This window comes from Pogoniulus pusillus, chromosome 18 (assembly GCF_015220805.1).
Source record: "Pogoniulus pusillus isolate bPogPus1 chromosome 18, bPogPus1.pri, whole genome shotgun sequence".
Classification (NCBI taxonomy): domain Eukaryota; kingdom Metazoa; phylum Chordata; class Aves; order Piciformes; family Lybiidae; genus Pogoniulus; species Pogoniulus pusillus.
The window spans coordinates 15,293,204-15,318,181 of NC_087281.1; the positions used below are offsets into that span (position 1 = coordinate 15,293,204).

Sequence of the window (24,978 nt, forward strand, 5' to 3'; positions counted from 1 at the left end):
CCTACAGGAAAGATGGGGAGGGACATTTTTTGTCAGGGAGTGTAGTGATAGGGCTACAGGTAACAGCTTGAATCTTAGAGGGTACATTTAGACTAGGTATGAGGAAGCACTGCTTTACTGTCAAGGTGGTGAGGCACTGGAACAAGTTGCCCAAAGCATGTGGATGCTCCATCCCTGAAAATATTAAAGGCCAGGTTGGATGGGACTTTGAGCAACCTGATCTACTGGAAGGTATTCCTGTCCATGGTTGGGAAGAGTGGAACTAGATGATCTTTAAGCACCTTTCCAATCCAAAGTGTTCTATGATTCTGTTATTTATCTGCAGGAAACAGCTGGCAAGCTACTCAGAAATTAAGCATCATCTAGAAAAAGAGAAAATATCTCAACTGTTGTTCAGACAGTCCTATGACTTGGCAGGACATCACTTCCAAGGAATTTAAGTCCAAGAGGCCACTGGCAAGGGAAGACAGCTCTTCCTCTCAAACTGTACAGCTATGATGAGAAGCATCCTGCCTGATTTTTAGGTGGTATTCAATCAAGCCCATTCTGCACAGGAAAGCTAGCATAGCAAATAAAGGCAGCAACACAGTGAGAATACCATTGATATTACTGACAAGAAAAAAATCAATTACCTACAATGTACTGAAATCACAGATGGACAGAAGTCACAAGGCTACAGCTTCCTATTTCCAAAACAGCAACAACGTGAAAACTAACTGCAGTTGTGCAGTCAAAAATTGCTAGGATAAAGCAAGCGACAAACCAACACAGAATTTCACTGAGCTATCCCAATGCACCAGAAAACAGAAAGCAAACAGGGCAAGAAAAGCAAAACAGTACTGAAATTGCCCATTTCAGACCAAGCCACCAAAGTAGACCAAGTGTTGGACATGGTACAAGGCGATGCAGCTGAGCAGGGACCCTCCTTACCAGTGGTAGCCACTAGCAAAAAGCAGCAAGTTGCAGCTCTGTGTCATCTCAGAAGATGCCAGTCCAGCACTACTTTGAAACAGAGAAGCCAAAAATGTCTTTGGTGCTAGTAAGACTCCAGGACAATAGAGACAGCTATTTAAAAAGCTAGATAGTAGGCTAGTTTTGAAGCTGGGAGCAGAGGAGATGAGGGGAAGGAATCAAAACCAAACCAAACCAAAATAAACCCCTAACAAACACCAAACCATTTTCATCTGGCAAAAATACTTGTTTCCCTGTGCATGGGATCACATGGTGGGTGGATCCAGCAAAGCTTCTGTATAAAACTGTTAGCACAGAGATCCTTGGAGGATAGAAGGATGCATTTCTGACAGCAAAAAAACAAGTCTCACATTGAACACAGAAGAGGAAATTGAAGAAAAGAAAGAAGAAAAAATACATAGCTAGAAAAGGTTTCTTAAACAGTGATTGCATTTTCGGGCAAATTTTGGGATAATCAGTCCCTAAGTTTTAATCTGAGGCTGTAGTTTGGCAAACATTTTAAACTGGCATAAATTTGCACTGCTGCTGAAAGAAAGTCTCACTATCTGCCAGTCCCCAGTGCCAGCACAAACATCCGAACGCAGAACCAGCAGCACTGCTTTTGCCAGTTTATTTCTCAGATGGATCAGTTCCCCAAACCAGTTCACAGCACGGCCACGTAAATATGGGCAAAGAAGAGTGACTACTCTAGCAGGACCAGCTGAAGGCATTCACTGAATCACAGCCAAAGACATATGGTAGAGAGGAGTTCCTAGCAGTCACAGGCAGTGATCCCCACCCTCAGACATTCTGTATTTACGCCACACTTCAAAGTTACAATTACCACAAAGCTGCCTCTCAGAAACTAGAATGTCTTTGTCATTTTCTCTGGTAGGAGAACTTGCAAGAATCTCCACATCGTTTTCTGGATGCTGTGCTTCTTGAACAAAAGACCATTTGCATTACAGACAACAGCCAGCCTTTTCATGATCTGTTCTGCTGTGGGCTACTGAACATCCATGAATCACCATGCAATCCTTCACTGAGCAGTATACTCATCCAGAAGATGACACCATCACCAACAGAAACATCACTGACAGAAAAAGAACCAATAAGGGTGAGCAAAATATGGTTTACATCAAGATCAAGCAACTCAAGTGATTATTGAGAAACCAAGAGACACTTAGCCATAATCTGCCACTGCCCAGTGACAAATTCAAACCCATAGTCATGCAGCAGGAACCAATTAGATCAGTAAGCTTTCTAACAAGAAATAAATCCAAAGCATCACAGCGAAATAAAACCCCAGAATGACACAGAAGGCTCTCCATAACAGGCTATGCCACAAGCAAACAGAGGGGAAACTCCATCTGACAGACATTCCTTAGGCTCTTGGGTTCTCTGATCAGAGCTGGATTCACCCAAGCGGCAGCAGAGTCCTACACTCGCCTCCAAACTCACTGACATTTTGCCATCATCACCAGTTCCTGGTAACTGCTAGGTTTCTGAGTCCTTATTGTCTACCTCTTTATTTTTAACTGTCTTCTTACTGCCACACATGCTCATGCTTATGTTGTGCAGAATAGGGTATAGCAGAAAGAACATCCAGAAATCTTGCTCAAGTCTCCTGTATGCTATTTTAAACAGCATCTGCAAAACTCAGACTTAACCTATCCACCTCCCATGTTTCCCCTGGCACCTCTCAGTGCAACACAGCTGCTGACAGCTTCAGGTCCATCAGCTGATTACTGCTCCTTAGTTACATTTCTCTATCCTTGGTAACATTAATCTGACATACTTATAGGAAAGCTGCAAAATAAATACATGGCCAAAGGGTCTCTTCTTTCCACTTTACAGAATAGCTAGCAGCAGGGCATGAGAAACCCATGCATTCTTAGAGGACAATTTTCTGAAGGAATGCTACTATCTTGGAAAGAAGCTAACTTAATAGGGCACAAATAGATTATTCCGAATTCTGAGCCTTCTAGGTATTCAAAACACTTCAGGATGCTCTAGTGCACAGCATCATGTTGAAAGAGCAGTGAAGAACCTAGGGGCCCTAGTGGATTGAAGGCTGACCATCAGCCTGCAATGTGCTCTTGTGGCCAAGAAGGCCAATGCCATTCTGGGTTGTATTAGGAGCAACCTGATCTAGTGTAAGGTGTCCCTGCCCATAGCAGAGGGGTTGGAACTGGATGATCTTTGAGGTCCCTTCCAACCCTGACAATTCCATGATTTTATGAGTATGGTTAAGAGGTTAAGAGAGGTTCTCCCCCACCTCTGCTCTGCCCTGGTGAGGCTGGTATGCGTTCCAGCACAATTTGGTACAGGTGACCCTGCTCTGGCAAGGAGGATGGACTAGATGATCTTTTGAGGTCCCTTCCAGCCCCTAACATTCCCTGATTGTGTGTAAACTGATAAGCATCCAGGGAATTATAAGCAGCAATTAAAATATTTACAGTCTGGTCATTTACTTTGAGATTAGAGACAGGGAGAGAATAAAAGATGAAAGATTTTGCAATACAACAATTCCAAGAAAAAGCATAAAAGTAGGCCTAAAAAATGCATAGCTAACAAAACGATTTTTAAACACTCTGGTGGCTGAGAAGCAGCAGGTGCCAGTGGCCCACTGGTAGACACAGGACAAAGTTAAAATGCAGCAATCTGAACTGTAGGTCTTCTAACAGGTTACAGGGAGTAGGAACAATTTAAAGACTAAAAGGATGTAACAGAGACTGTCAAGCTGCTTATTCAATCTCCTAACAATAAAGGCCATGGAGTAGGGTTAGGAGATGGGTGGTGTCAAGTGTGATGGGAGCAGAAGCATGAACAGCTGATAGATCAGAAGAGTCTCTACAGGGTGATTGTTAGGAACCCAACTCATGACTGGGATGTCCCAATACTACTGCAATACCAGCAAAGGATGCAAACTTCAGATTTGTATTTAGTTTCAGATTATTAGGAGAGTCCACAATAGGAGAAAGAGAAACCTAGGGAAACAAACAAACAAACAAAAAACACCCACTGAACCATAAAACTCTTTCCTCCCTTAAACCCTTCTCAGTCTCTGTGTGGAGACGGAGCAAAACCCTCCCACCTGGGTGAGATTCAGGAGGATTTCATTCCTTGGCTCTGATGAGCAGGCTTATACATCCAGTGGATATGTAAACTAGGACAAGCAAGAAGTGAAAATGCATGCACATGTAGTAGTTGGTAAGAAAAAGGAAGTGAATTAATATTTGGGGAAGAGATGGAAGAAAAAATCTCATGAAAACAACAGGAAATAGGGGAAAGACACTACAACTCATGTATGCAAATATGTGCCAACATCTGCCAGAGAAAAGAAGGAAGTAGTCTAGAAAGAGACTGAGATAACACAAGCAAGGAATGCAGTTAAGTCAGGATTTGTGAGTAAACAGCCATTCTCTTATACCTGCTTCTGTATGACCCCCACACCTCAAAATAAGTTGCCTAGTTTATATCTATTGCTACATAGATATTATTCAGGCTGGAGAGTAATCTGCTCATGGTCAAGTCTAAATAGAACCCCATCAGTTTAATTAGATGGGTTCTAGGTGTCACAGTTAATCCACAGAAAACTCCAGCAGACTTGGGTAAATGTTAGATCTCAGAGTTTTCACACTTGACATTTTACCTCACTTCACATCCTTTACCTTAATAGACCAGTCCCAATGAATGTCAATCAGTTTAAAATAGATTCTATTGAAACAGTGTACCTTTTCACCCTGGTAGTTTTACAAGTTATTATCTACAAAACCCATTTCTTTTCCCCTTTTCATGTACTGCTTCTAGACACTTTGCAGAAATGATGGCAAGTTCAATGCCAACACCACCAACAGGTATACAAGTTATGCCTCAATTAAACTGGAAGTGGTAATCTAGTTATCATTTCTTCCATTTTATCTACAGCTCTTTTTCCCCAACACCAAAACCAAACAGCTTCGATCAAAAGCATCATTACAAATTTTGATCAACAATCCATTAAATTCTATAAATTCTATAAAAGCTGCTAAAGCTCAGAGAATAAAACTCTTCAGAATTTATAGGCACATATAGTTAAAACATTTTAAAGACTCAGCAATAGAAAGAGGGTAAGCATTTTAGCACACTGGAGCGGATTTATTTATGATTCATTCCCTCTAATAGGATATGCTTGTTTACAGAGCTTGAATTAGATCTGGTAAAGGTTAAAAATTCAATAAAAGCTCCTGTGACATAGTGTCAAGTCTTGCACAATGTTAAAAAATAAAGCCACTTTTCTAAGATGACACTGCAGTGAAACCAACAAAAAAAAATTAAATAACTAGCTGCAAATATTTTGGAGTTTTTGCTTGGCTTTAATTTAAGGGTCTAATAAAACAAAAATAAAGTTAGGCTAAAAAACCAACAACATAAAACACACCTTTTGAATTGTTAATAGAAAAAAAAAAATCGCCCTTTCCTCAAAGTTACAACACTGCACAACTGATTTCTCAATAAATGACTTTCTGGGAAAACACAGACTCCTAGGCTTCACCACTCCAGATGTCCAAAGAACAGCTAACAACCCTGACATTTATGAACACAGCCCAATCCCAGCAGCTCCCCTATTGCATGAGGTGCTGTACTGATCTGCAATTATTTAACATTGTGCCAATTCATCACCTTGTGTGGCCAGTGTTGGCAGTGTTTTAGAGAGGGCAGAGAGAGCCCCAAGGGCCAGAATAATTTTGCTGGTTCAGATGGTGCAGAACTACAAATCTCACCGTGACACTGCAAATTGGTTTATTTAGCACCTTCGGTAAAATAGTACACTAAGCTCTCTACACATCGACTACACAAACCACAGTGTTGCAACATATGTATCCAGGAGTATAGCAAAATAATTGTGTAAGAGCTCAGTTTGTCAGCGTGCTACATCTCCATGTATTTTGGTCCTGTTACATGAAACCAGGAAGAACAAATATTACACATGGATCATAGCTTTAAAAACAGTAAAATCTTTGCTGTGAAAGCACATCCAAAACATTCATCAATATCTGAAGGCAGAGCGTATTTGACTAAATGAACTAAACAGCTGTCATCACACAAAAGTGCACTAACAGAACAGCTCCAGAGTAACCTGTTGAAGCTACGGCAGAATCTCCACTACACATCCACCTACACATATTGCTAAGAATAAAAGATATGATAGCACTCAGGCAGCAACACAATGAAACCCCTGTTCAGAAAAAACAGGGGCAAAAAAAAAATAAGTAAAAATCACTTCAGATAACCAAGAGGTGTCTTTGGGTTTATTTTACATCTTCCTTTCTCCCCCTCTAAACAGCCACGAGCTCTAAGGTGATGTACAGCAGTTTCCACTGCCAGACCCCCACAACTCTTCAACTCAACTTACTGCAGCTTTATGGGCAGAGGAAAGGTGCAGTTCTCCACGTACAAAAAAGAAGACTGTGAAAGTCAGATCTCCCCTACCCCTTCTGATTTTATGAACAAGCACTCCCAAACCCTGACAAACAAGGTTTCAACAAATCGGTCTCTTCCACTGACATCTCTTCTAACTGCTTTTGTTTATTCAACTTTGGTGAATTTGTGAGAGCAATCCACAGTTTTCATTCTTTTCTTGATGACACTTTATGAAACTGAGTTTCTCTGCAGCACTACAAGCACTGACTTCCATGGGGGAAATAAGCAAGGGAAGGTGAGCTGCATTTCTTTAGCACCATGAAGTAAAGGACTACACCTTCACTGATCTGATTCCTCAAATACAGAGGAGTTTCAGCAGTAACTGAAAATCAAGTGGAAATAATCTTCACTGCTTTGCTGCTGTTCCACAAAGTCATGCAGCACACAGATAATTTCCTCTATCTTTCACAGCTAGCAAAACTATCAGTTACTACTTTTAAGATACAGTGCAGAAATCACATTCATGGTTCAGGACTGCAATTCCAAAAGCCCTTTGTTAAAGCCCTGGCACATATTATTCACAGAAGCATGCAGTCTCACATAAAACCAGAACCAGTATGTCTCTTTACTGCATAAAGCTGAAACCCTGCAAAGTCACTGAATTTTTTGAAGTGCAAGTCCAAAGCACTAGGGACTAGGACTGTCTGAAAGACAAAGTAGCTTAGAAAAGTCCAGGTTAGAAGGGATCTAGGAGGAAACTAGACCATGTTCCCGTTTAAAAGTTCTAGCACAGTGCTGGTTCAACCAAAGGTACATCAAGACAGCATTAAAAAAAAAACAACTAAAAAATCCCACCTAATTTTCTTTATCCTTGGAGTTCTCATGCCTCAAACAAATCCAAGGCTGTTTTTCACCTTCCAGTTTTTCACCTTCTCCCTCCTACAGCTTCCTATCAGCTGAGATTCGGCAGCTGCAGCAATAACAATCTGTGACAGCAAAACCACGGCAGCAGGACGGTTCCTACCAATTCACTAGCTTCCTTATGTTTTAATAGATCTAGTATAAAGTGAAGGGGCTTCCCTTCTTTTTTAAACCGAAACGATATTGATGAATATTCATTACAAGCCCTCTACCAAGGGTGCGAATTTTTAAAGACCTGTAAGGGAATTGCAAATGGGGTTAATGGGAGATTTTGACTCAATACTCTGCTTTCAACATACTTGATATAATAGTAAAAGTTACATTTATCTCCAATCTCTCCCCAAAGCCATCCTGCTCCTCACAGCTGTGACTGTGACTTCCAGGATAAGATTCTAACAGAACGCTGGAATAAAAATGAGATCGCTTTTTTCATCCCCCTGCTCTGGAAATCGGAAGAGGCAAACAAAACCTTTCACACTCTCTCAGACGACAACAATCCCTAAAGCGCTGACCGCGGAGGACACCCGCCCGCCGCCAAGGTTGCGGGGCCAAGCCGACCCGAGCCCGTGGCCGGGGGCGCGGCGGCGGGCGGGCGGCGGCAGCTCCGGGTGTGGGGCGGCAGTGGGTACACACACAGAGCCCTGGACGTGCGCACACGCACGCACATCCAGAGGCAGGACACACGTGCGCGCACACACGACCCTGCGCGGGGGACTGCCGGCTCCGTAGTCCCGCTCCCGTCCCCCGCCGCAACCTCCCCACCAGCAGCAGTGTGGGGAGGTCGGCGGGCACCGGGATTTCCGGCGCCCACACTCACTTTCGTCCTGCCGTTGATTTTGTAGTTGCCCAGCTTGCCGTTGCAGTGTCGGATGAGATCGTCCATGCTGTTCATTAGCAGCCGTATGGTCTGGCAACCCGGCTCCTTGCCCTCCACCCAGGTGATCTTGTCGCCGCGGATGTCCTTCGATGAGTCGCTCTTCTGGCTGACGAGCTGCCCGTCGGTGAAGCGGCCAGTGTGGTGTAGGGCCCGCACCTCCTGGGCCACTAGCCCGCCTAACTCCTTGCCGAGGAAGTCATCCACCACGCAAATGCCATGCTTGTTCATGCAGGGCACGATGTACTCCAGCGCTAGCCGCTGTGGCACCAGCGACTTTGTCTGCCCGTTGGGGCGCAGCGCAGCCCCAGCGGGTCCCGTCTGCACGCCGCCTGGGTACAGGTTCGACTTGTCCCGGTATAGCAGCACTGCCTCTCCGGAGGGGGACGGCGACTGGGCCGCGGCCGAAGCCTCCGCCTCACCGCCAGCGGCTGCGGCGGCGACGTGGTTGTTGGTTAGCGGGGTGGTCTCGGCGGGGGCTTCCGGGGGTGGCGGCGCCGCGCCCTTCCCCGCCGCCGCGCTGCCGCATCCCGCCGCGGCCCCGGCGCTGTGGGTGCGGGTCGGCGGGGGGTATCCGCCGCGGGACTCGGCAGCGCCCCCTGCTGCCGCCGCCGCACCTCCGCCGCGACAGATGAGCTTGTGCTTCTTCCAGTCCTGCCGCTGGTGCTCCTTGCTGCAGTAAAAGGAGCTGCGGCACCGCCCGCACCGCAGCAGGTTCTCCATCTTCCCGCACAGCTCGCAGTACTGCCGATCTCGCTCGCTGCTGCCGCTATTGCCGCCACTGCTTGCGCCGCCGCCCTGGCCGGCCGCGCCGCCGCTGTCATTCGCCATGGCGCTGGTGGTGCCGCCGCAGCCCCGCTCCGCCGCCGAGGGGTTATGTAAGGAAGCGGATGGGAGCGGTGCTAACGCTGGCCCCAGCCCGGCCGCGTGAAAAGGGAGCGCTCACTGCATCATGGCCGCCCGGCTTCACCGCGGTCCCCGCCGCCCTCCGCCAGCCCGCGGCCTCCCCTGGGCTAGGGGCTGCCGCAGGGGCCCGTGCCGCCCTCTCTGCGCCGTTAACGCCACTAGCGCCTCTTCATCGGCAGCGCGGGCGAAGGGGTGAGCGGCGGCGGGGACAGCCGGCTGGCGCGGTGGGGAGACTGCCTTCCGCTCCCCGCCGGCCTCTCCGTCCAGTGCGCAGGCCGCCGCGGCCGCCGCCTCTCCCCGCCGCGCCTTCACCGCTGTGTCGGGGCAAGGAGGAGGCGCCACTCTCCTGGCCCGCTTTGCACGTACGCCACTTCCAGCCCGCCAGCGCCACCGGCGCGTCAAGCGGGCGGGGCCGCATCGCCAGGCGGGCGGGGCCGGGCAGGGTCAGGCTGCGCCGCCGCAGCCGCGGGGTGCAGCTCTGGCACCGCGCGCGAAGAGCAGCCTTCGGTTGAGCGTTCCGGCGGTGGCGGCGAGGGGATGGGCGTAAGCGGCCTGCCGAGAAGGGAAGCTTCCCTGTCTGCCTTTCCTGAGCACCTGTAGTGCCAGGATCAAGGGTGAAACTGCACGAGGTGGCTGGTTTGAGCCGCTCAGGATCCCGCCGCAGTCCTCGGGCGGGCAGTGTGTCGCTAATCTGTGGGTGTCCTTGACTCTCTGCCCCAGTGAAAAGCTGCGCCCTTCCTCCCCAGGTTGCTGAGAGGGAGTACAGTCTACCGTGGGTGAGGTGGAAGCACGAAGCTGATACGGAATCCGGGCACCGTGGTCTTTAGTGACAAGGAGAGTGGTGGTGGCATTGTGCCACAGAGGAGGGCCAGGTTTTGTCACTCACGTAGGCCGCAGAGTATCCCCACCGGATAGCTGGCAGAGTGGGATGGGCACTGGCTCCCTCACAGGGCTTGTATCACGCCTAACTTGGTAGTAGCAAGGGGCAGAGTCAGGCTGATTAAAGGAAAGTAAACAAAAAATAGGAAGAAGGAGCAGGTGATGTGGCTGCTGAAATGAGGAGGGTCCAGGAATTGGGGAGGGTGCTGTGATCGGCATAGCCAAGCCCCTGACAGGAAAAAGGAAGCTGTTTTGGAAGAGCAGTGCCAGTGGAGAGAGGAAGATGCGTGTTCTTCAGCTTCCTGTGATACAGCCCGATATAGTGGTTGCTGCCTCAGACCTTCGTGAAGAGCTGGAGAAAATACATCTCCTGAGCTAAGGCTTTTCCTGCCCACCCCCGTGGACAACCATTTGATGATCAGACACCAAGAGTTCACTCCACGGGCTGGACTCTAAAGAGGCAGCACCTGCAGTTGGTGTGCAAGTTGTATGTAAGTAAAGCAAGTCCATTCTAAAGTCCAAGAGTGTCAAATACTTGAGCTAGTATATGGATCTGGAGGTAGAAAGGTGAATCCTCTGGTTGGTGACCCATAGGCTGCCACAGGGTTTCTTGATGTTTGGTTAAACCAGTGTTTCTTTGCCACTGTAGAAGAGGAATAGCAATGCTGTCACTCCTTACAGGCTATTATGAAGGTCAAGAATGTAATATCCTTGTATTATAGTGACATGACTTTATGTATGCAAATAAAACTACTTGACTCCTGTCATCTATAACTGGATTTACTGGCACAGTAGTAGGACATAGAGGACTGTTAGGCACTGCATGTACTATATGAAGGATGTAAAAGGAGAAACAAAACATTCCAAGGTTACGAATGCCTGTGATACATGTGAGAAAGTTAGAAGGAAAACAGGGTGAATTACTTGGAAAAGGAGTATGGAGAGGTCAGGGCTGTGAAAACTGAGATTTCAAGGTGAATGCAATCAGCAAGCTCCAATGTTGAATTGAAAAAAATAAATTTAAAAAAATCCAAAATGAACTGCAAAGGCTGGGGACAGATAGAGTTATAGTTTAGCAATTTCTTTGGTTTTTTTTGCTCTTAAAGGGAGAATACAGCAACAGAGGCAGAAGGAAGCGAGTTAAAACTAAGTTTTAAATCCAAAGCATAAAGTGGACAGATTTTTAACCCAGGTTTAATGAGAGTTGTTCTTTAACTACAGATACATGAGGTATGTCAGAAATACTAGGCTAGGCATTCCTCTCTCTTGCTTTGGACTGAGATTAACACAGCTGAATTCCTTGGACTTGCAGCATTGTTAAACCAGGCTAAATGAGAAGGTTGTTATTTTCAAAAATGCAAGCAATGACGTTCTGCCAGAAAGCAACCAAAGAGTTAAAGACCATTTGCATTTGTTGCATACTCCTTCAGCAAACATAATGGAGATGAAAGAGACTCAAAATTTAGTCCGGCTATGAAACAAGAAAAGGACAAAAGTATAAATATGCCTGGCTAAAACCTAATGATAGTCATTAATTCGTGGGCTAATTTGACTTCGAAAGTCTTTTGTTCTTTCTCTTTCCCATGTCTTTTGGGATGCAATTAAAGATCTTAGTCTTAGTTTATAGATTTGCTAATGTTCTGAGTTACTTCAGGTTGTTCTGGTATGCTGTCCCCCAGCGTGATCAACAGAAATACCAAGTTCAACAAAATCTATCTTTGTGTATGAAGTATTTGCAATATTTTATTATTTTAGCTCTCTAACAGTGGCACAAAACAATTTGATGAACGCTGTTATCCAGTGACAAAGCTGCAAAAAAGAGTGGTGGTAAGGAAACTCTGGAAGACAATGAGTATTTATATTACAATAGTGTCTATAACATGCTAGAAATGTTTTTCAAGTGTATAAAGACTCTATTCATTGCCAAAGAGCTTGTTCCTTAAAGACAGCCTAAGGACACAGCATTGCTGGAAAAACATATGGCATACAGAGCAAAATGACCAACGTGATGCTTGACAAAACTGAGGGGGAAGGGACTTCCTCCTCATTCTTTTCTGCTAGTTATTCTTTATTTGCTCATAACATGGCATTTTTAAGACTGAATTTCTTGCCTGTGACAGTGAATGTTGTAAAAGAACCTGATTGGTGACTCGATAATAATGAGACATACTGCTTTGCAGTGAATGCAAATGGAAAGTCTTTAAAGTAGTACCAACCATGACAGGGTTGTTGTGGGATAAACTTATGGCAAGGTCACAATATTTTGTCACCACTTAGATATAGATCTGATATGTTTATTAGAAATGGGGGAGGGGGTGGGTCGAGGGAAGAGTTGGTCAGTGAGTTACTTTTCTGTTTTCATTAAGTAGCAATAAAAGCTGCATTTATACCATGCTTTATATATTTTGAGTACTGCAGTGGTAAGGTTATATAAGCAACCAAAAAAAAAAAGAGAATCTTTGAAGCCCAGGGAGAGAGAGGAATGCAGAGTAACAGGATTAGAGATGTTTCATTCATAGAACATGATCAGCTTAGACGTAAAGTTTAAATAAAAAGTAATCTTGTCTTCAGATAGTTTTGCTGTGAACAAGAAAAGAACTCCCTAGGACTCCAGGCTAGTTTTTTCACTGCTGCCACTTGGAAGCTACATATAGCATGAATCATAGAATGGTTTAGGTTGGAAATGACCTCAAAATCATCTGGTTCCAACCCCCCCACCAGAGGCAGAGACACCTCCCACTAGAACAGGTCGCTCAAGGCCTCATCCAGCCTAGCTTTGAACACCTCCAGGGAGGGAGCATCCACAGCCTCCCTGGGCAACCTGTTCCAGTGTTTAACCACCCTCACTAGAAAGAACTTGTTCCTAACATTTAGTCTAAATCCCCCCTCTTCCAGTTTAAACCCATTACTTCTCACCCTGTAATTACAAGACCTTGTAAACAGTCCCTCCCCAGCCTTCCTGTAGGCCCTCTTCAGATACTGGAAGGCCACTCTAAGTTCTTCTCGAATCCTTCTCTTCTCCAGGCTAAAGAGCCCCAACTCTTGTAGCCTGTTCTCATATGCTCCCGAGGTTGGTGGTAGTATGAGATGTCAGACAGATTTGTGCCCATGACAGCATCACAATTAAATTCAGAACTTGAGTACTTGTTGCATTTCCTCACTTTCCCCTAGACTACTCCATCATGTTCTTCAGCCTGACTGCTCCTATTCCACATAAACCATTATTGTCTGATCTCAACGGTGGCATTTTTCACAGGCTTGCTTTTCACACCAGCAGGTGAAATGTAACAGGTTTGCAACTTTTCCAAATAAAACTAGAGAACTGTTTGTCTGAGTTAGATTCTCTGTTCTAATCAGGACAAACTGTATGAAGTGCATCCACAAAGCTATGCAAGTGCTCTTTTGCTGAATGCACACTGTTTTCCTGAGGTACTCCGTGTCTCCTGAATACCTCCTCTTCCCCCTGTTTCTGCAAAGCAAGGAAAGGGTCACCCATCAGAAGTGATCAGGAAGGTATGGGGTTATTGACTGGCTGGGCTAGTGCTGACCATCATGGAAGAGCATGTGACCAGTCAAGACACTCTGTGGCCATTACGAGCTAGGGAGTCTCAGCAGTTTTCAAGTTCCAGGTTTCAGTTCTTTGATACAGCAAGAGTTTGATATTGTTGTGTTACAGCAGGGAGTGACATACAGTCCCTGGGACAACAGCAAATCAGACTCAGGCCCTGGACCATCTCCTGTCCCTCTTAGTGCTTGTTGATGCTGTTGTAGAGTTTCCCTAAAAGTTTTTTACTGACAATGAAAGCATAAAATAGTTGTATCATTTATCACTGAATAGCATAATGGTGTAATGTTTACAGGAAAAGCCTTTCATTATAATCTGAGGTTGGGTTGGGCTAAATTATAAAAGTATTCTCAATTACTTTATGTTAACTTTTATTTAATATTGTCTTTAATGTTGTGGGATTTTTATGGGTTCTTCAGCTAAAATTGTTTTTGTTGTCCCTGAATCTGCCTAAAATTATATGCATTTACTTCTCTGAGAATATAGCCTGCTTTTATCACACCAAAGATATATTGGGATGATCTGGAGAGATGTACAAATTTTAAAATATTATACTAGCTGTATACATTTAAAAATATTATACTACTTTAATAACTTTATTCTTCTTTAGATACAAACTATTTATGCTAGTGAAATACCAGACAATGCTTTTTTAGCTGCAAATGCTGCTACCAGATGTCTATATTTGTAAAGTTATGGAAATACAACAGAGTTTAGAAAATGATCAACTGACTCATTCCAGTTTTGTCCTCATTTTAAACTTTGTACCATGGAAAGTTCAAAAGCTTTTTTGGCATTGTTTGTGAGGTTTCTCCAGAGGGAGTATTTTCTGGCTTTGGTTAGAAAAATCCTCCCTGTCTTGCTAAAGATTGACAATTATGTATATTGTATGTCTTTGGCCTCTAACTTAAGCAAAACAGCAGGCCCTCAGAGTACTTAAATACCAGTTATGGACAGAAAGTTACTTTTAGAAAACTCTTTTTTAACATTATTGGACATCCACACACTGATACAGAGATTTTTTTTTTTTAAATAATGTTTATCTATATATAGGTCAATTTTTTTCTGAACTGCTCCCAAAACTTTTCTCACTTTCAGTGCAGGCAAGTCTCCCATCACAAGAACAGGAGACTCCAACATCAAGAAAGTCTCTCCAGTGCTTCATAGGGCCACAATCGTAACATGACCTTTTCACTTGGCATCTGATATGTGTATCCTGCCCTTGTGTCATGATGATTCAGCATCATGACATGCTGAAAGATCATCAAGGTGAAACAATGCCGAGTGGTGTTAGGATGAGATAACAGGAGAGATAGGCAAGGGAGAAGAGGAGGAGGGGTGGCCCTGTATATTAGAGAGTCACTCCATGCCATTGAGCTAGAAGTGAGGGATGAAGGGGTAGAGACCCTGTGGATTAAAATCAGAGGTAGGACTAATAAATCTGACATCCTGGTTGGAGTCTGTTACAGACCACCCAACCAGGATGAGGGAACAGATGAGATATTTTACAAACAGTTGGAGGCTGTCTCAAGATCTTCAGATCTTGTCCTTGTGGGTGACTTTAACCTGCCAGATATCTGCTGGGAACTTAATTCAGCAGAGAGGAGGCAGTCCAGGAGATTTCTGGAGTGCATGGAGGACAGCTTCATGACCCAACTGTTAAACGAGCCTACTAGGGGTCAAGCTCAGCTTGACCTGCTGCTCTCCAACAGAGAAGGGCTGGTAGGAGATGTGATAGTGGGAGGCTGCCTAGGGTGTAGCGACCACGAGTTAGTGGAGTTTTCAATATACAGGGAGGTAGGGAGGCACCTCAACAAAACCTACACCTTGGACTTTAGGAGGGCAAACTTCAATTTGCTCAAGGAACTTATTTCCAATGTCCCCTGGGCAGCAGTTCTTGAGAACAAAGGGGTCCAGGATGGTTGGACTTACTTTAAACAGGAGCTCTTGAAGGCACAGGAACTGGCAGTTCCCACATGCCGAAAGATGAGCCGCAGGGGGAGGCGACCAGCCTGGATGAGCAAAGAGCTCCTGAAGGAAGTGGGGGAGAAAAAGAGGGTGTATCGCCTCTGGAAGGAGGGGAAGGCTTCTCCTGATGTGTTTAAGGAGGTAGCCAGACTATGTAGGAGAAAAATTAGAGAGGCTAAGGCTCAGCTAGAACTTAGGCTGGCCACTTCCGTGAAAGTTAACAAAAAACACTTTTATAAATTTATCAATGCTAAAAGGAAGGGCAAGAAGACCCTCCACTCCTTACTGGACCAGGAGGGGAACACTATAACTGATGATGAAGCAAAGGCAGAGGTCCTGAATGCCTTCTTTGCCTCAGTTTTCAACAGTAAGGAGAGAGGAGGAGGAGGCAAATGGCCTCTTAAACTGGGGGATGGGGTCGGGGAGCAGTGTGTTCCCCTGGAAATTCATGAGGAATTAGTTCAGGACCTGCTGAGCCATCTGGACACCCACAAGTCCATGGGACCAGATGGGATCCATCCCAGGGTGCTGAGAGAGCTGGCAGCTGAGCTGGCCAAGCCACTCTCCATCATTTTCCAGCAGTCCTGGCTCACCGGAGAGGTTCCAGGAGACTGGAAAATGGCCAACGTGGTCCCCATCCACAAAAAGGGTCGGATGGAGGAACCTGGGAACTACAGACCCGTCAGCCTGACCTCAGTGCCAGGGAAACTGATGGAGCAGGTTCTCTTGGGGCCAATAACTGCGCACCTGAGGGATGGCAAAGATCTCAGGTCCAGCCAGCATGGGTTTAGGAAGGGCAGATCCTGCCTTTCTAACCTGATCTCCTTCTATGATCAGGTGACCCGCTTGGTGGATGTGGGGAGGCCTGTGGATGTGGTCTATCTGGACTTCAGCAAGGCCTTTGACACTGTCCCCCACAGCAAACTGCTGGCTAAGCTGTCAGCCCATGGCTTGGATGGTAACACTCTGTGCTGGGTTAGGAACTGGCTGGAGGGCCGGACCCAGAGAGTGGTGGTGAATGGTGCCACATCCAGCTGGCGGCCAGTCACTAGTGGTGTCCCTCAGGGATCAGTGCTGGGCCCCATCCTCTTTAACATCTTCATAGATGATCTGGATGAGGGCATCGAGTCAGTCATCAGCAAGTTTGCAGATGACACTAAGCTGGGGGCAGATGTGACTGAGCTGGAGGGCAGAAGGGCTCTGCAGCGGGACCTTGACCGCCTGCACAGATGGGCAGAGGCCAATGGGATGGGGTTCAATAGCTCAAAGTGCAGCGTGCTGCACTTTGGCCACAACAACCCCATGCAGAGATACAGGCTGGGGTCGGAGTGGCTGGAGAGCAGCCAGACAGAGAGGGATCTGGGGGTACTGATTGATACCCGCCTGAACATGAGCCAGCAGTGTGCCCAGGTGGCCAAGAGAGCCAGTGGCATCCTGGCTTGTATCAGGAGTGGTGTGGTCAGCAGGAGCAGGGAGGTCATTCTGCCCCTGTACTCTGCACTGGTCAGACCACACCTCGAGTACTGCGTTCAGTTCTGGGCCCCCCAGTTTAGGAAGGACACTGAGATGCTTGAGTGTGTCCAGAGAAGGGCGACGAGGCTGGTGAGAGGCCTCGAGCACAAGCCCTACGAGGAGAGGCTTAGGGAGCTGGGGTTGTTTAGCCTGGAGAAGAGGAGGCTCAGGGGTGACCTTATTGCTGTCTACAACTACCTGAGGGGTGGTTGTGGCCAGGAGGAGGTTGCTCTCTTCTCTCAGGTGGCCAGCTCCAGAACAAGAGGACACAGCCTCAGGCTGCGCCAGGGGAAATTTCGGCTCGAGGTGAGGAGAAAGTTCTTCACTGAGAGAGTCATTGGACACTGGAATGGGCTGCCTGGGGAGGTGGTGGAGTCGTCGTCCCTGGGGCAGTTCAAGGCAAGGTTGGATGTGGCACTTGGTGCCATGGTCTAGCCTTGGGCACTGTGGTAAAGGGTTGGACTTGATGATCTGTGAGGTCTCTTCCAACCTTGGTGATACTGTGTGTGTGATACTGTGTGATGATGTGGCCTGCCATGATTATTTTCTATATACCTGATTTATTGCACATCATATTTTCTCTTTCCTACTCTTTCAGCTGCCAGGCATGTAGCTCTCTCTTCTGCTAGTGGCTGGCCTTGTATTCAGAAAGGAGAACAGGGGTGTCCTGGGGTGTGGGCAAGGACAGTTTGCTCTCCTCCCCTTTGTTTGGGAGGCTTGAGAGTGTCCCGGCTGATACATTACAATATATTCTGCTAATTAATGACTTCGTCTCTGATTGTTGTTGGTTTTTTTCCTGATTTCCTAGAAACTATTGCCCAGAGCTCAAAAAGAGAACTCAAGTTTTTGTGAAGGGAGGCTGTAGCAAGGTGGGGGTCGGTCTCTTCCCCCAGGCAACCTGCAACAGAACAAGGGGACACTGTCGCAAGTTGTGCCAGGGGAGGTCTAGGCTGGATGTTAGGAGGAAGTTGTTGGCAGAGAGAGTGATTGGCATTGGAATGGTCTGCCCAGGGAGGTGGTGGAGTCACCATCCCTGGAGGTGTTCAAGAAAACCTTGGATGAGGCACTTAGTGCCACAGTCTATTTGATTGGACAGAGCTGGGTAATAGGTTGGACAGGATGATTTTGGAGGTCTCTTCCAACCTGGCTGATTCTATTTATTTGTTTGAGTGAAGATTCTCTTTCTCCATTTGGCTAGCACATTTTCTGATAACTCTAAATCATTTTTTTCTTGTTGAGGCAGTTTACCAGAAAGAGAAATTAAAAGAAAGTGGTGAGCTTAAAACATTTGCTTCTATAAAAGTATAAACCTGTCCCAGTAACTTAAAAGAGAAAGTACTATATAATAATGAAGGAGATTGTGAGCTGGTGAGATTGACTAGATGTTACTCCTCAATAATAGTCAGGGTTTTTTTGGGGAGGTTGGGGTGGGTTTTTTGTTTGGTTGTTTTTTGTTTTGTTTTAATGAGGCAATTTCTCAAGAAGAATGGGGGTAGGCTTCATTTTTGTTTGTTTTCAAGTAGACAATGGTGTCCTCCCCCTTTTCTTGAACAATGGGAATAGGATATTAAAGCTCACGTTTTGTTAAACTATCAAGATAGTGCGTCTGTACTGAAGATCTCACCTTTGCCAGGGTTGGCTACACACATGCACACATGGAAGCATTGTGAGCCTGAATCCTAAAGAGCCACCACTGACCTCAGCACCCTGTTCCCCTGCACTTGCAGTCTCCCCCTGTGCTAGAACAGTGCATGTGTATTCCCATGCTCCACTCTGATGCATATCAGAATGTAATGTCCCGTTCTTCTTCTCCCATTATCGCCCCTTGGTGTCTTACCCATTGCAAAGGCATTTCCCTCATTGCTGAAGACGCAGGCTTTTACTCCATGCCTTTCTGTTTGCTTTCAGTGCTCATCTTGTGCACCCCCTGCAATGCTTTCTTTAGTGGTACTCAGTCTTGAGTTGCTCCCCACCAAAAGGAGTGGTTCTGCTCCCTCCAGCAGCATGCTCTTTAACACCACCTTTGTCATGCCTTTTGGTGAGTCACGCCAAGGGAATAGTTTTCTATTGGATTAACAAGTTGGATCACTTTACCAAGTGGTTTGATGTGGTGTAAGAGAGGGTGTGGACCAGCAGGGCCAGGAGTCAGGGAGAGAAAAGCAGGACCACCCAAGTCAGAATGGGAGGCTGACTCAGTCGTGTCACATAAATTCACCCTTATTTACTTCCTATTATGAAACTTCACCCATTTTAACTTTCTCTCTGAGAAAGAAGCCTTTCCTTTTGAAACTCTAGTAAGAGAATCAGCAGATCCAAAGTGCAGGATATTCTATACCAAGACAAGATAATGGCTAGTATCAGGTGATTTTGCTACCTAAGCAGATAGGGAGAGGTGTTTTAGGCTATTGATTCTGTGAGCAGCATGCCAGGGACTTACATTTTGTAAATTTTATTGTTGGACACGGAGGTTGTTTATTTCTAGTTGGAAGTTTCTGTCAAAGTAGTTTTTGAGACTTTAGGGCTGAAGAAATGTGTTACTAAAAATTGAGATCTGATGCAGCCTCATTATGATGGATGTTCTGTGTCTTCTTGTTTCCTCTGCTAACAAGCACAAGCCTCTGTACAAATACTCTTGGTAAAGAATCATAGAATCAAACAGCTTAGAAGAGACCTCCAAGATCATCCAGTCCAACCTAGCACCCAGCCCTGTACAATCAACTAGACCATGGCACTAAGTGCCTCATCCAGGCTTTTCTTCAGCACCTCCAGGGACAGCGACTCCACCACCTCCCTGGGCAGCCTATTCCAATGGCAAATCACTCTCTCTGGCAAGAACTTCTCCTAATATCAAACCTATATGTCCCCTGGCACAACTTGAGACTGTATCCTCTTCTTCTCTCGCTGGTTGCCTGGGAGAAGAGACAGACCCCCACCTGGCTACAGCCTCCCTTCAGGGAGCTGTAGACAGCAATGAGGTCACCCCTGAGCCTCCTCTTCTCCAGGCTAAGCACCCCCAGCTCCCTCAGCCTCTCCTCACAGAGCTGTGTTCCAGGCCCCTCACCAGCTTTGTTGCCCTTCTCTGGGCACTCTCCAGTATCTCAACATCTCTCTTGAATTGAGGAGCCCAGAGCTGGACACAATATTCAAGGTGTAGCCTGACCAGTATAATACCAGAGTAGGATATTCCAGCATGTTTTAAAACACTTCCCAAGCAACTCATACCAAGGACAGATACCTACTAAACTGGAATGCTAGCAGTGGAATGTACAAGAATTTAAATTCCTATATTAGTCTTCTCCCAGCATGATCTAAATTTACATTATTTGTGTTATCTTTTTCAGTGGACTTTCAGATGGCAGAACTCTGATAATGAATCTAGTGAAATGTAACAACAGTGAGCTTTTACAAAGCAGTACCTAAGTCACATAAAATTAAACTCCCCAGGAGTTTGTGCAAACACACAAATGAATATAAATTACTAACACCTTTTGGTTTGTTCTTGGAGTGATAGTACATGCTACAGAGCTGCAGTTAGGGCCGATTTGTGTTGGAGTCTTGCTATCATACTGCATCAGTTTGTTACTTTCAGAACTGCTTACTCTGAACCTGTTCCTTGCTCACCCAGCTAGCTAATTAGAGACCTAGAGATAAGGTAGCATTTATTGGTACTAGAACAAATGGCCTTTCATTTTTATGCAGAAACAAAGTACCGATCAGTAAGCAATTTACACATTCTTCATTCATTCAGACTGCAATGGAAGATGGTAATGCTTATCTTGTCAGGAGGTAGATTTCATTTTTTCTCTTACTGTTTCATTAGGTTTACATTTTCTCTCAGGCATTCTCTCTTTTTTGTTGTTGGCTGGGGATTTTTTGTTGTTTGTTTTTCTTTGGAACAGGGAATTAACCTCACACTCTCTCTAATGCTAGGACAATATTCAAGAGTTTTCATTTTAAAACATTTTTCTAAAAGGGTTCTTCCCTATGTGATAGAGAAAGTTTGAACTGGAGGGGACAGACAGAGAAGATACTTTATCCTTGCTTACTTACCAAATGGTACACATTGTTGAAATTTGGGTGGGAGACAATGCTCCTCCCTAGTGCAAACATATCCTCCAATAAAAGCCATGTGCTGCAGGCAAAAGCAAAGGGCTTGCTGGCTTTTGTTTTTTTAATAAACAACTTATCAATGTGAGAGCTCAAATGTATATGCACAGTGGCTTGTATGTTTGTGGATATGCCTACTCTGCATGTGCAGCCTGGCTCCTACCTTACTTTAGCTAAAGTAACCATTTGTTTTAAGAAATGCTCCTTATTTCATTTGTGACATGAGTGAAAGAAATGTTGACTCATATCTTCATGGATCAAGGCTTAGCAGCACATTTGTTAATGGAACTTTGGTTTTGATTTAAAAATACCAGCCTCAGGAGACTGAACCTTTTAAGACAAAAACTACATCATGAAGCTGAAAACAGTTCTCCCTCTCATCTGTCTTAAGATAGGACTGATTTGCAGGCCTAAGATAAGAAACAGTTGAGGTTGTAGGTTCATGTTGGAGAATCTGCCCTGACCCTCTGTTTTTGCATTTGTAATCCAGATATGGATGAGGCATGTCAAGAGGAAAACTTCCTCAAAGGTTCATAAATGCCCTCATGCACCTTTCCTGGTGCACACTATATTTTACTGCAAAGGTTTAGCAAGTGCCCTATGCAGGGCAAAACTACAAAGCAAGACAGCAAGCTTGTTTCCCTTTGTAAACCTTCAGAGCAGCTAGATGGGAACCCTTCCAGAAAGCTCTCTGGAAACTTTCATCTAGCTTCAGTGCTCTATAAATAGAGGAGGTCTTCATCCCCGAGGAGGCTTCGCAATGCAATCCTGCAAGAGAGTGTTGAGCTCCGATGGAGGTGACTGAAGATATACAAGGTGATATGGCAGGGTTGGGAAAGGGAATGGGGTCTCCTTGAATGCAAAATGAGGTCATGGACAGCTCAAGAGAAGAATAATATTGAAGGCTCTTCTCAAAAACCTGTGTGCAGGGAGAAATTCCCTTAGGTCTCATGCAGAAACTGCTGCCAGCAGAGTGGAAAATACAGCCGTAGCAACTGGCAGCTGCAAGTGACAGATACAATTCAGTCATGAATGTTCCTCATGTCATGACAGTTCCTCAGTTGGTCAAGAAACATTCCTGAAGAGAAGATCTTTTGCTCTCCAGAACAAATTGAGAAGTGGTTTCACTGGAATCAGTGCAAAGAACAGTGACTGCTGTAAGAATTTTGTAGTTTACCACACATAAATGGTTTAATTGCCCTAACGGACCGTCATGAGTGAGATGATACGTGACAGAGTAATTGAAAACACGTCTGAAGTAAGTGCCAGGAGCAAAACCCTTGAAACTTTCTTTCAAAAAACCATGTTAAATATAGCAAAAAACAAGCTGACTACTACATAAGCTAGAAAAATCTGTCCTAACACTCTCAATTGTTATTGATGTAGGTATCTTGATTGTGATGGCAGACTAAAAAGCATTGTCTTCCAAAATTTAGGTACAGTGTATTTTCCAAGTTTTGTCTGGAGTTTAAATGTGGGACAAAATACTTGTTTAGATCAAGCTTCATATATATTACTTTAAGAAGAAATAACTTTTAAACAAAGGGGTGACTTCATTGCTGTGTACAACTACCTGAAGGGAGGCTGTAGCCAGGTGGGGGTCAGTCTCTTCTGCCAGGCAACCAGCAACAGAACAAGGGGACACAGTCTCAAGTTGTGCTGGAGGAGGTCTAGGCTGGATGTCAGGAGGAAGTTCTTGACAGAGGGAGTGATTGGCATTGAATGGGCTGCCCAGGGAGGTGGTGGAGTCACTGTCCCTGGAAGTGTTGAAGAAAAGCCTGAATGAGGCACTCAGTCCATGGTCTAGTTGATTGGACAGGTCTGGGTGCTAGGTTGGACTGGCTGATCTTGAAGGTCTCTTCCAACCTAGTTGATTCTATGATGTGTGGCTTTTAAGTACACTGTGACAAAACATGTACAAATGGGAAGAAGGGATTTCAAACAGCAACGTGCATTAGCTCCCAAATGCTTCCCTTTGCTTTTCAATTCCAGTGAGTAAAATCACCCTACCCTATCTGGACTGCTAGGGTATAATCATCTACTGCAATCTCAAAAGCCAGAGTGGCTAAAGTTTTCTTCATGTAAACAAACCTGTTTACACACACAAGAGTGATCACTCCAGTGTTGATGCCATACCTTTGAGGAGCTCCACAGAAACCTTAAGCTGTACTCTTACAGTGATGCACACACAGCTGAGATGTGCACAGTGGCCTTCAGAATATTTTGTTAATATTTTACTAGGTACTGAAATACATTGTTCATAAATTGGTCTAGCTGTATCAATGTGAGAGTGTCTGAAAATGAAGGGAGAGGCCAGAACTTGTGTTCCAAGTTGTTTATTGATTATTAAACTCTTTGAGCCAGATAAAAGTAGCAGCAAATAACCTGATCTATGTGTTAGCACAGTGCACGGTCTCACTTTCTCTCTCCCTGCATCATATTTCCTATCTAGGTCACTGGGTAGTGTGAGGTTGGTATACCATATAATGTTTCTGCATGTTGACCCAGATGCAGTGATGATGGGCACGTTTTCAGGCTGTTTATGCAAACCACCAGTATCCTGGGCCTGCTGCTGGCACATATTTTACCTTCCCCTTCGCTGGTGTGGTGCCTGGCACAGCTTGCCCAGCCTTATGGACTGAATTGGCTGCCCTGACATCTGAACAGCTTTGTAGATAAAGCCATCTTGCCATCAGATTGTCAAACAATTTCACTGCTATCCTGCATCTGCTATGTAATTAAACGTTCTCCTGTTAGGCATCTCTGGTTTAATGAGTTTTATAGTCATGGCAGCAAAGGGAGAGTCCCCCAAAACAAGAATGAATCATGTTATTTAGAGAGAATAAGGATCTTGTACGGAGAAGTGAACACCACTGCATTACATCCAGTTCTGGGCTCCCCAGTTCAAGAGGGACAGGGATCTACTTGAGAGAGTCCAATCTAGGGTTTCAAGGATAATTAAGGGACTGGAGCACTGCCTTATGAGGAAAAGCTGGAAGACCTGGGTCTTTTTAGTCTGGAGAGGAGAAGACTGAGAGGAAATCTAATGAATGTATATAATTATAGGAGGGATGGGTGTCAAGAAGGGGTCAGCCTCTTCTCACTTGTGCTCTGTGATAAGACAAGAGTCAATAGATGTAAGCTACAGCAAAGGAAGTTCCACCTTAACATGATGAAGAACTTTACTGTAAGGGTCACAGAGCACTGGAACAGGCTCCCCAAAGAGATTGTGGAGTCTCCTTCTCTTGAGGCTATGAAAACCCATCTGGATACATTCCTGTGTGACCTGCACTAGATTATATGGTCCTGCTCTGGCAATGAGGTGGGGGTCAAAGATCTCCAGAGGTCCCTTCCAACCCCTATACATCCTGTGACCAGGTCTCCACAAACCCCTTGTCAGAGTACCTCACAGTGCTGCTCACTAAGGTACCCAGAGAAAGTAGTTTTGCAGTTCTGAATTACATGAAACTTGGTAGTACAGATGCAAGGAAGTGGTTTGTTGCAACTGTGCAGCACATTGGTTTGAGAGTCCTTGAGAAGAAAGGAAGAGGTGAGAATGTGCAAATTCTGTGCTCTCATAAGCTCAGCCCCAAACCCACCAACACCACAGGTCATGTATTAGATGTACGAAGGCACATCCCTCTACTTCACATCATTCAGCCCAGCAGTCAAGACCTCAGCATTTAAAACAGCAGTGAAATAATTTCTTCCTAGCTGCAAGCAATTAGATGCATGAAAATCACTACTGCAAGAAGGCAGTTCAGCAGCACCACTCTCTTGCCCTGCTGGGGCAGAGGAATGCTCACCATTCACCACCAGAACCATCCACATCCCTTGCTACCACATCCTGCTCCATCATTGAGGGACTGTGCTCTGCAGTAGACCCAGG

The 24,978-nt window shown here is 45.4% G+C and overlaps 2 protein-coding genes across 3 annotated transcripts in view; one reads left to right on the forward strand and one right to left on the reverse strand.

Moving 5' to 3' along the window:
- Window positions 1-8,994, reverse strand: part of EGLN1 (egl-9 family hypoxia inducible factor 1) — a 40,045-nt gene extending 31,051 nt beyond the window's left edge. Inside the window, exon 1 of the mRNA XM_064158525.1 lies at window positions 8,096-8,994. Within this exon, the coding sequence (XP_064014595.1) occupies window positions 8,096-8,983 (888 nt within the window). The 5' untranslated portion in view covers window positions 8,984-8,994. The remainder of the gene's footprint in view (window positions 1-8,095) is intronic.
- A 48-nt stretch (window positions 8,995-9,042) lies between these two features.
- The window catches only part of LOC135183488 (uncharacterized), a 33,726-nt gene continuing 17,790 nt past the window's right edge, over window positions 9,043-24,978 (forward strand). The window contains exons 1-2 of one of the 2 annotated variants that reach the window (XR_010305577.1): window positions 9,043-9,420; window positions 9,805-10,428. Coding sequence is in view for 1 of the 2 variants with exons in the window: in XM_064158526.1 (XP_064014596.1) it covers window positions 9,043-9,420; window positions 9,805-9,885 (459 nt within the window). In the remaining variant the exon portion in view is untranslated. Of the gene's footprint in view, window positions 9,421-9,804; window positions 10,846-24,978 lie in introns of those variants that run through there. The other variant, XM_064158526.1, reaches the window with a different exon arrangement.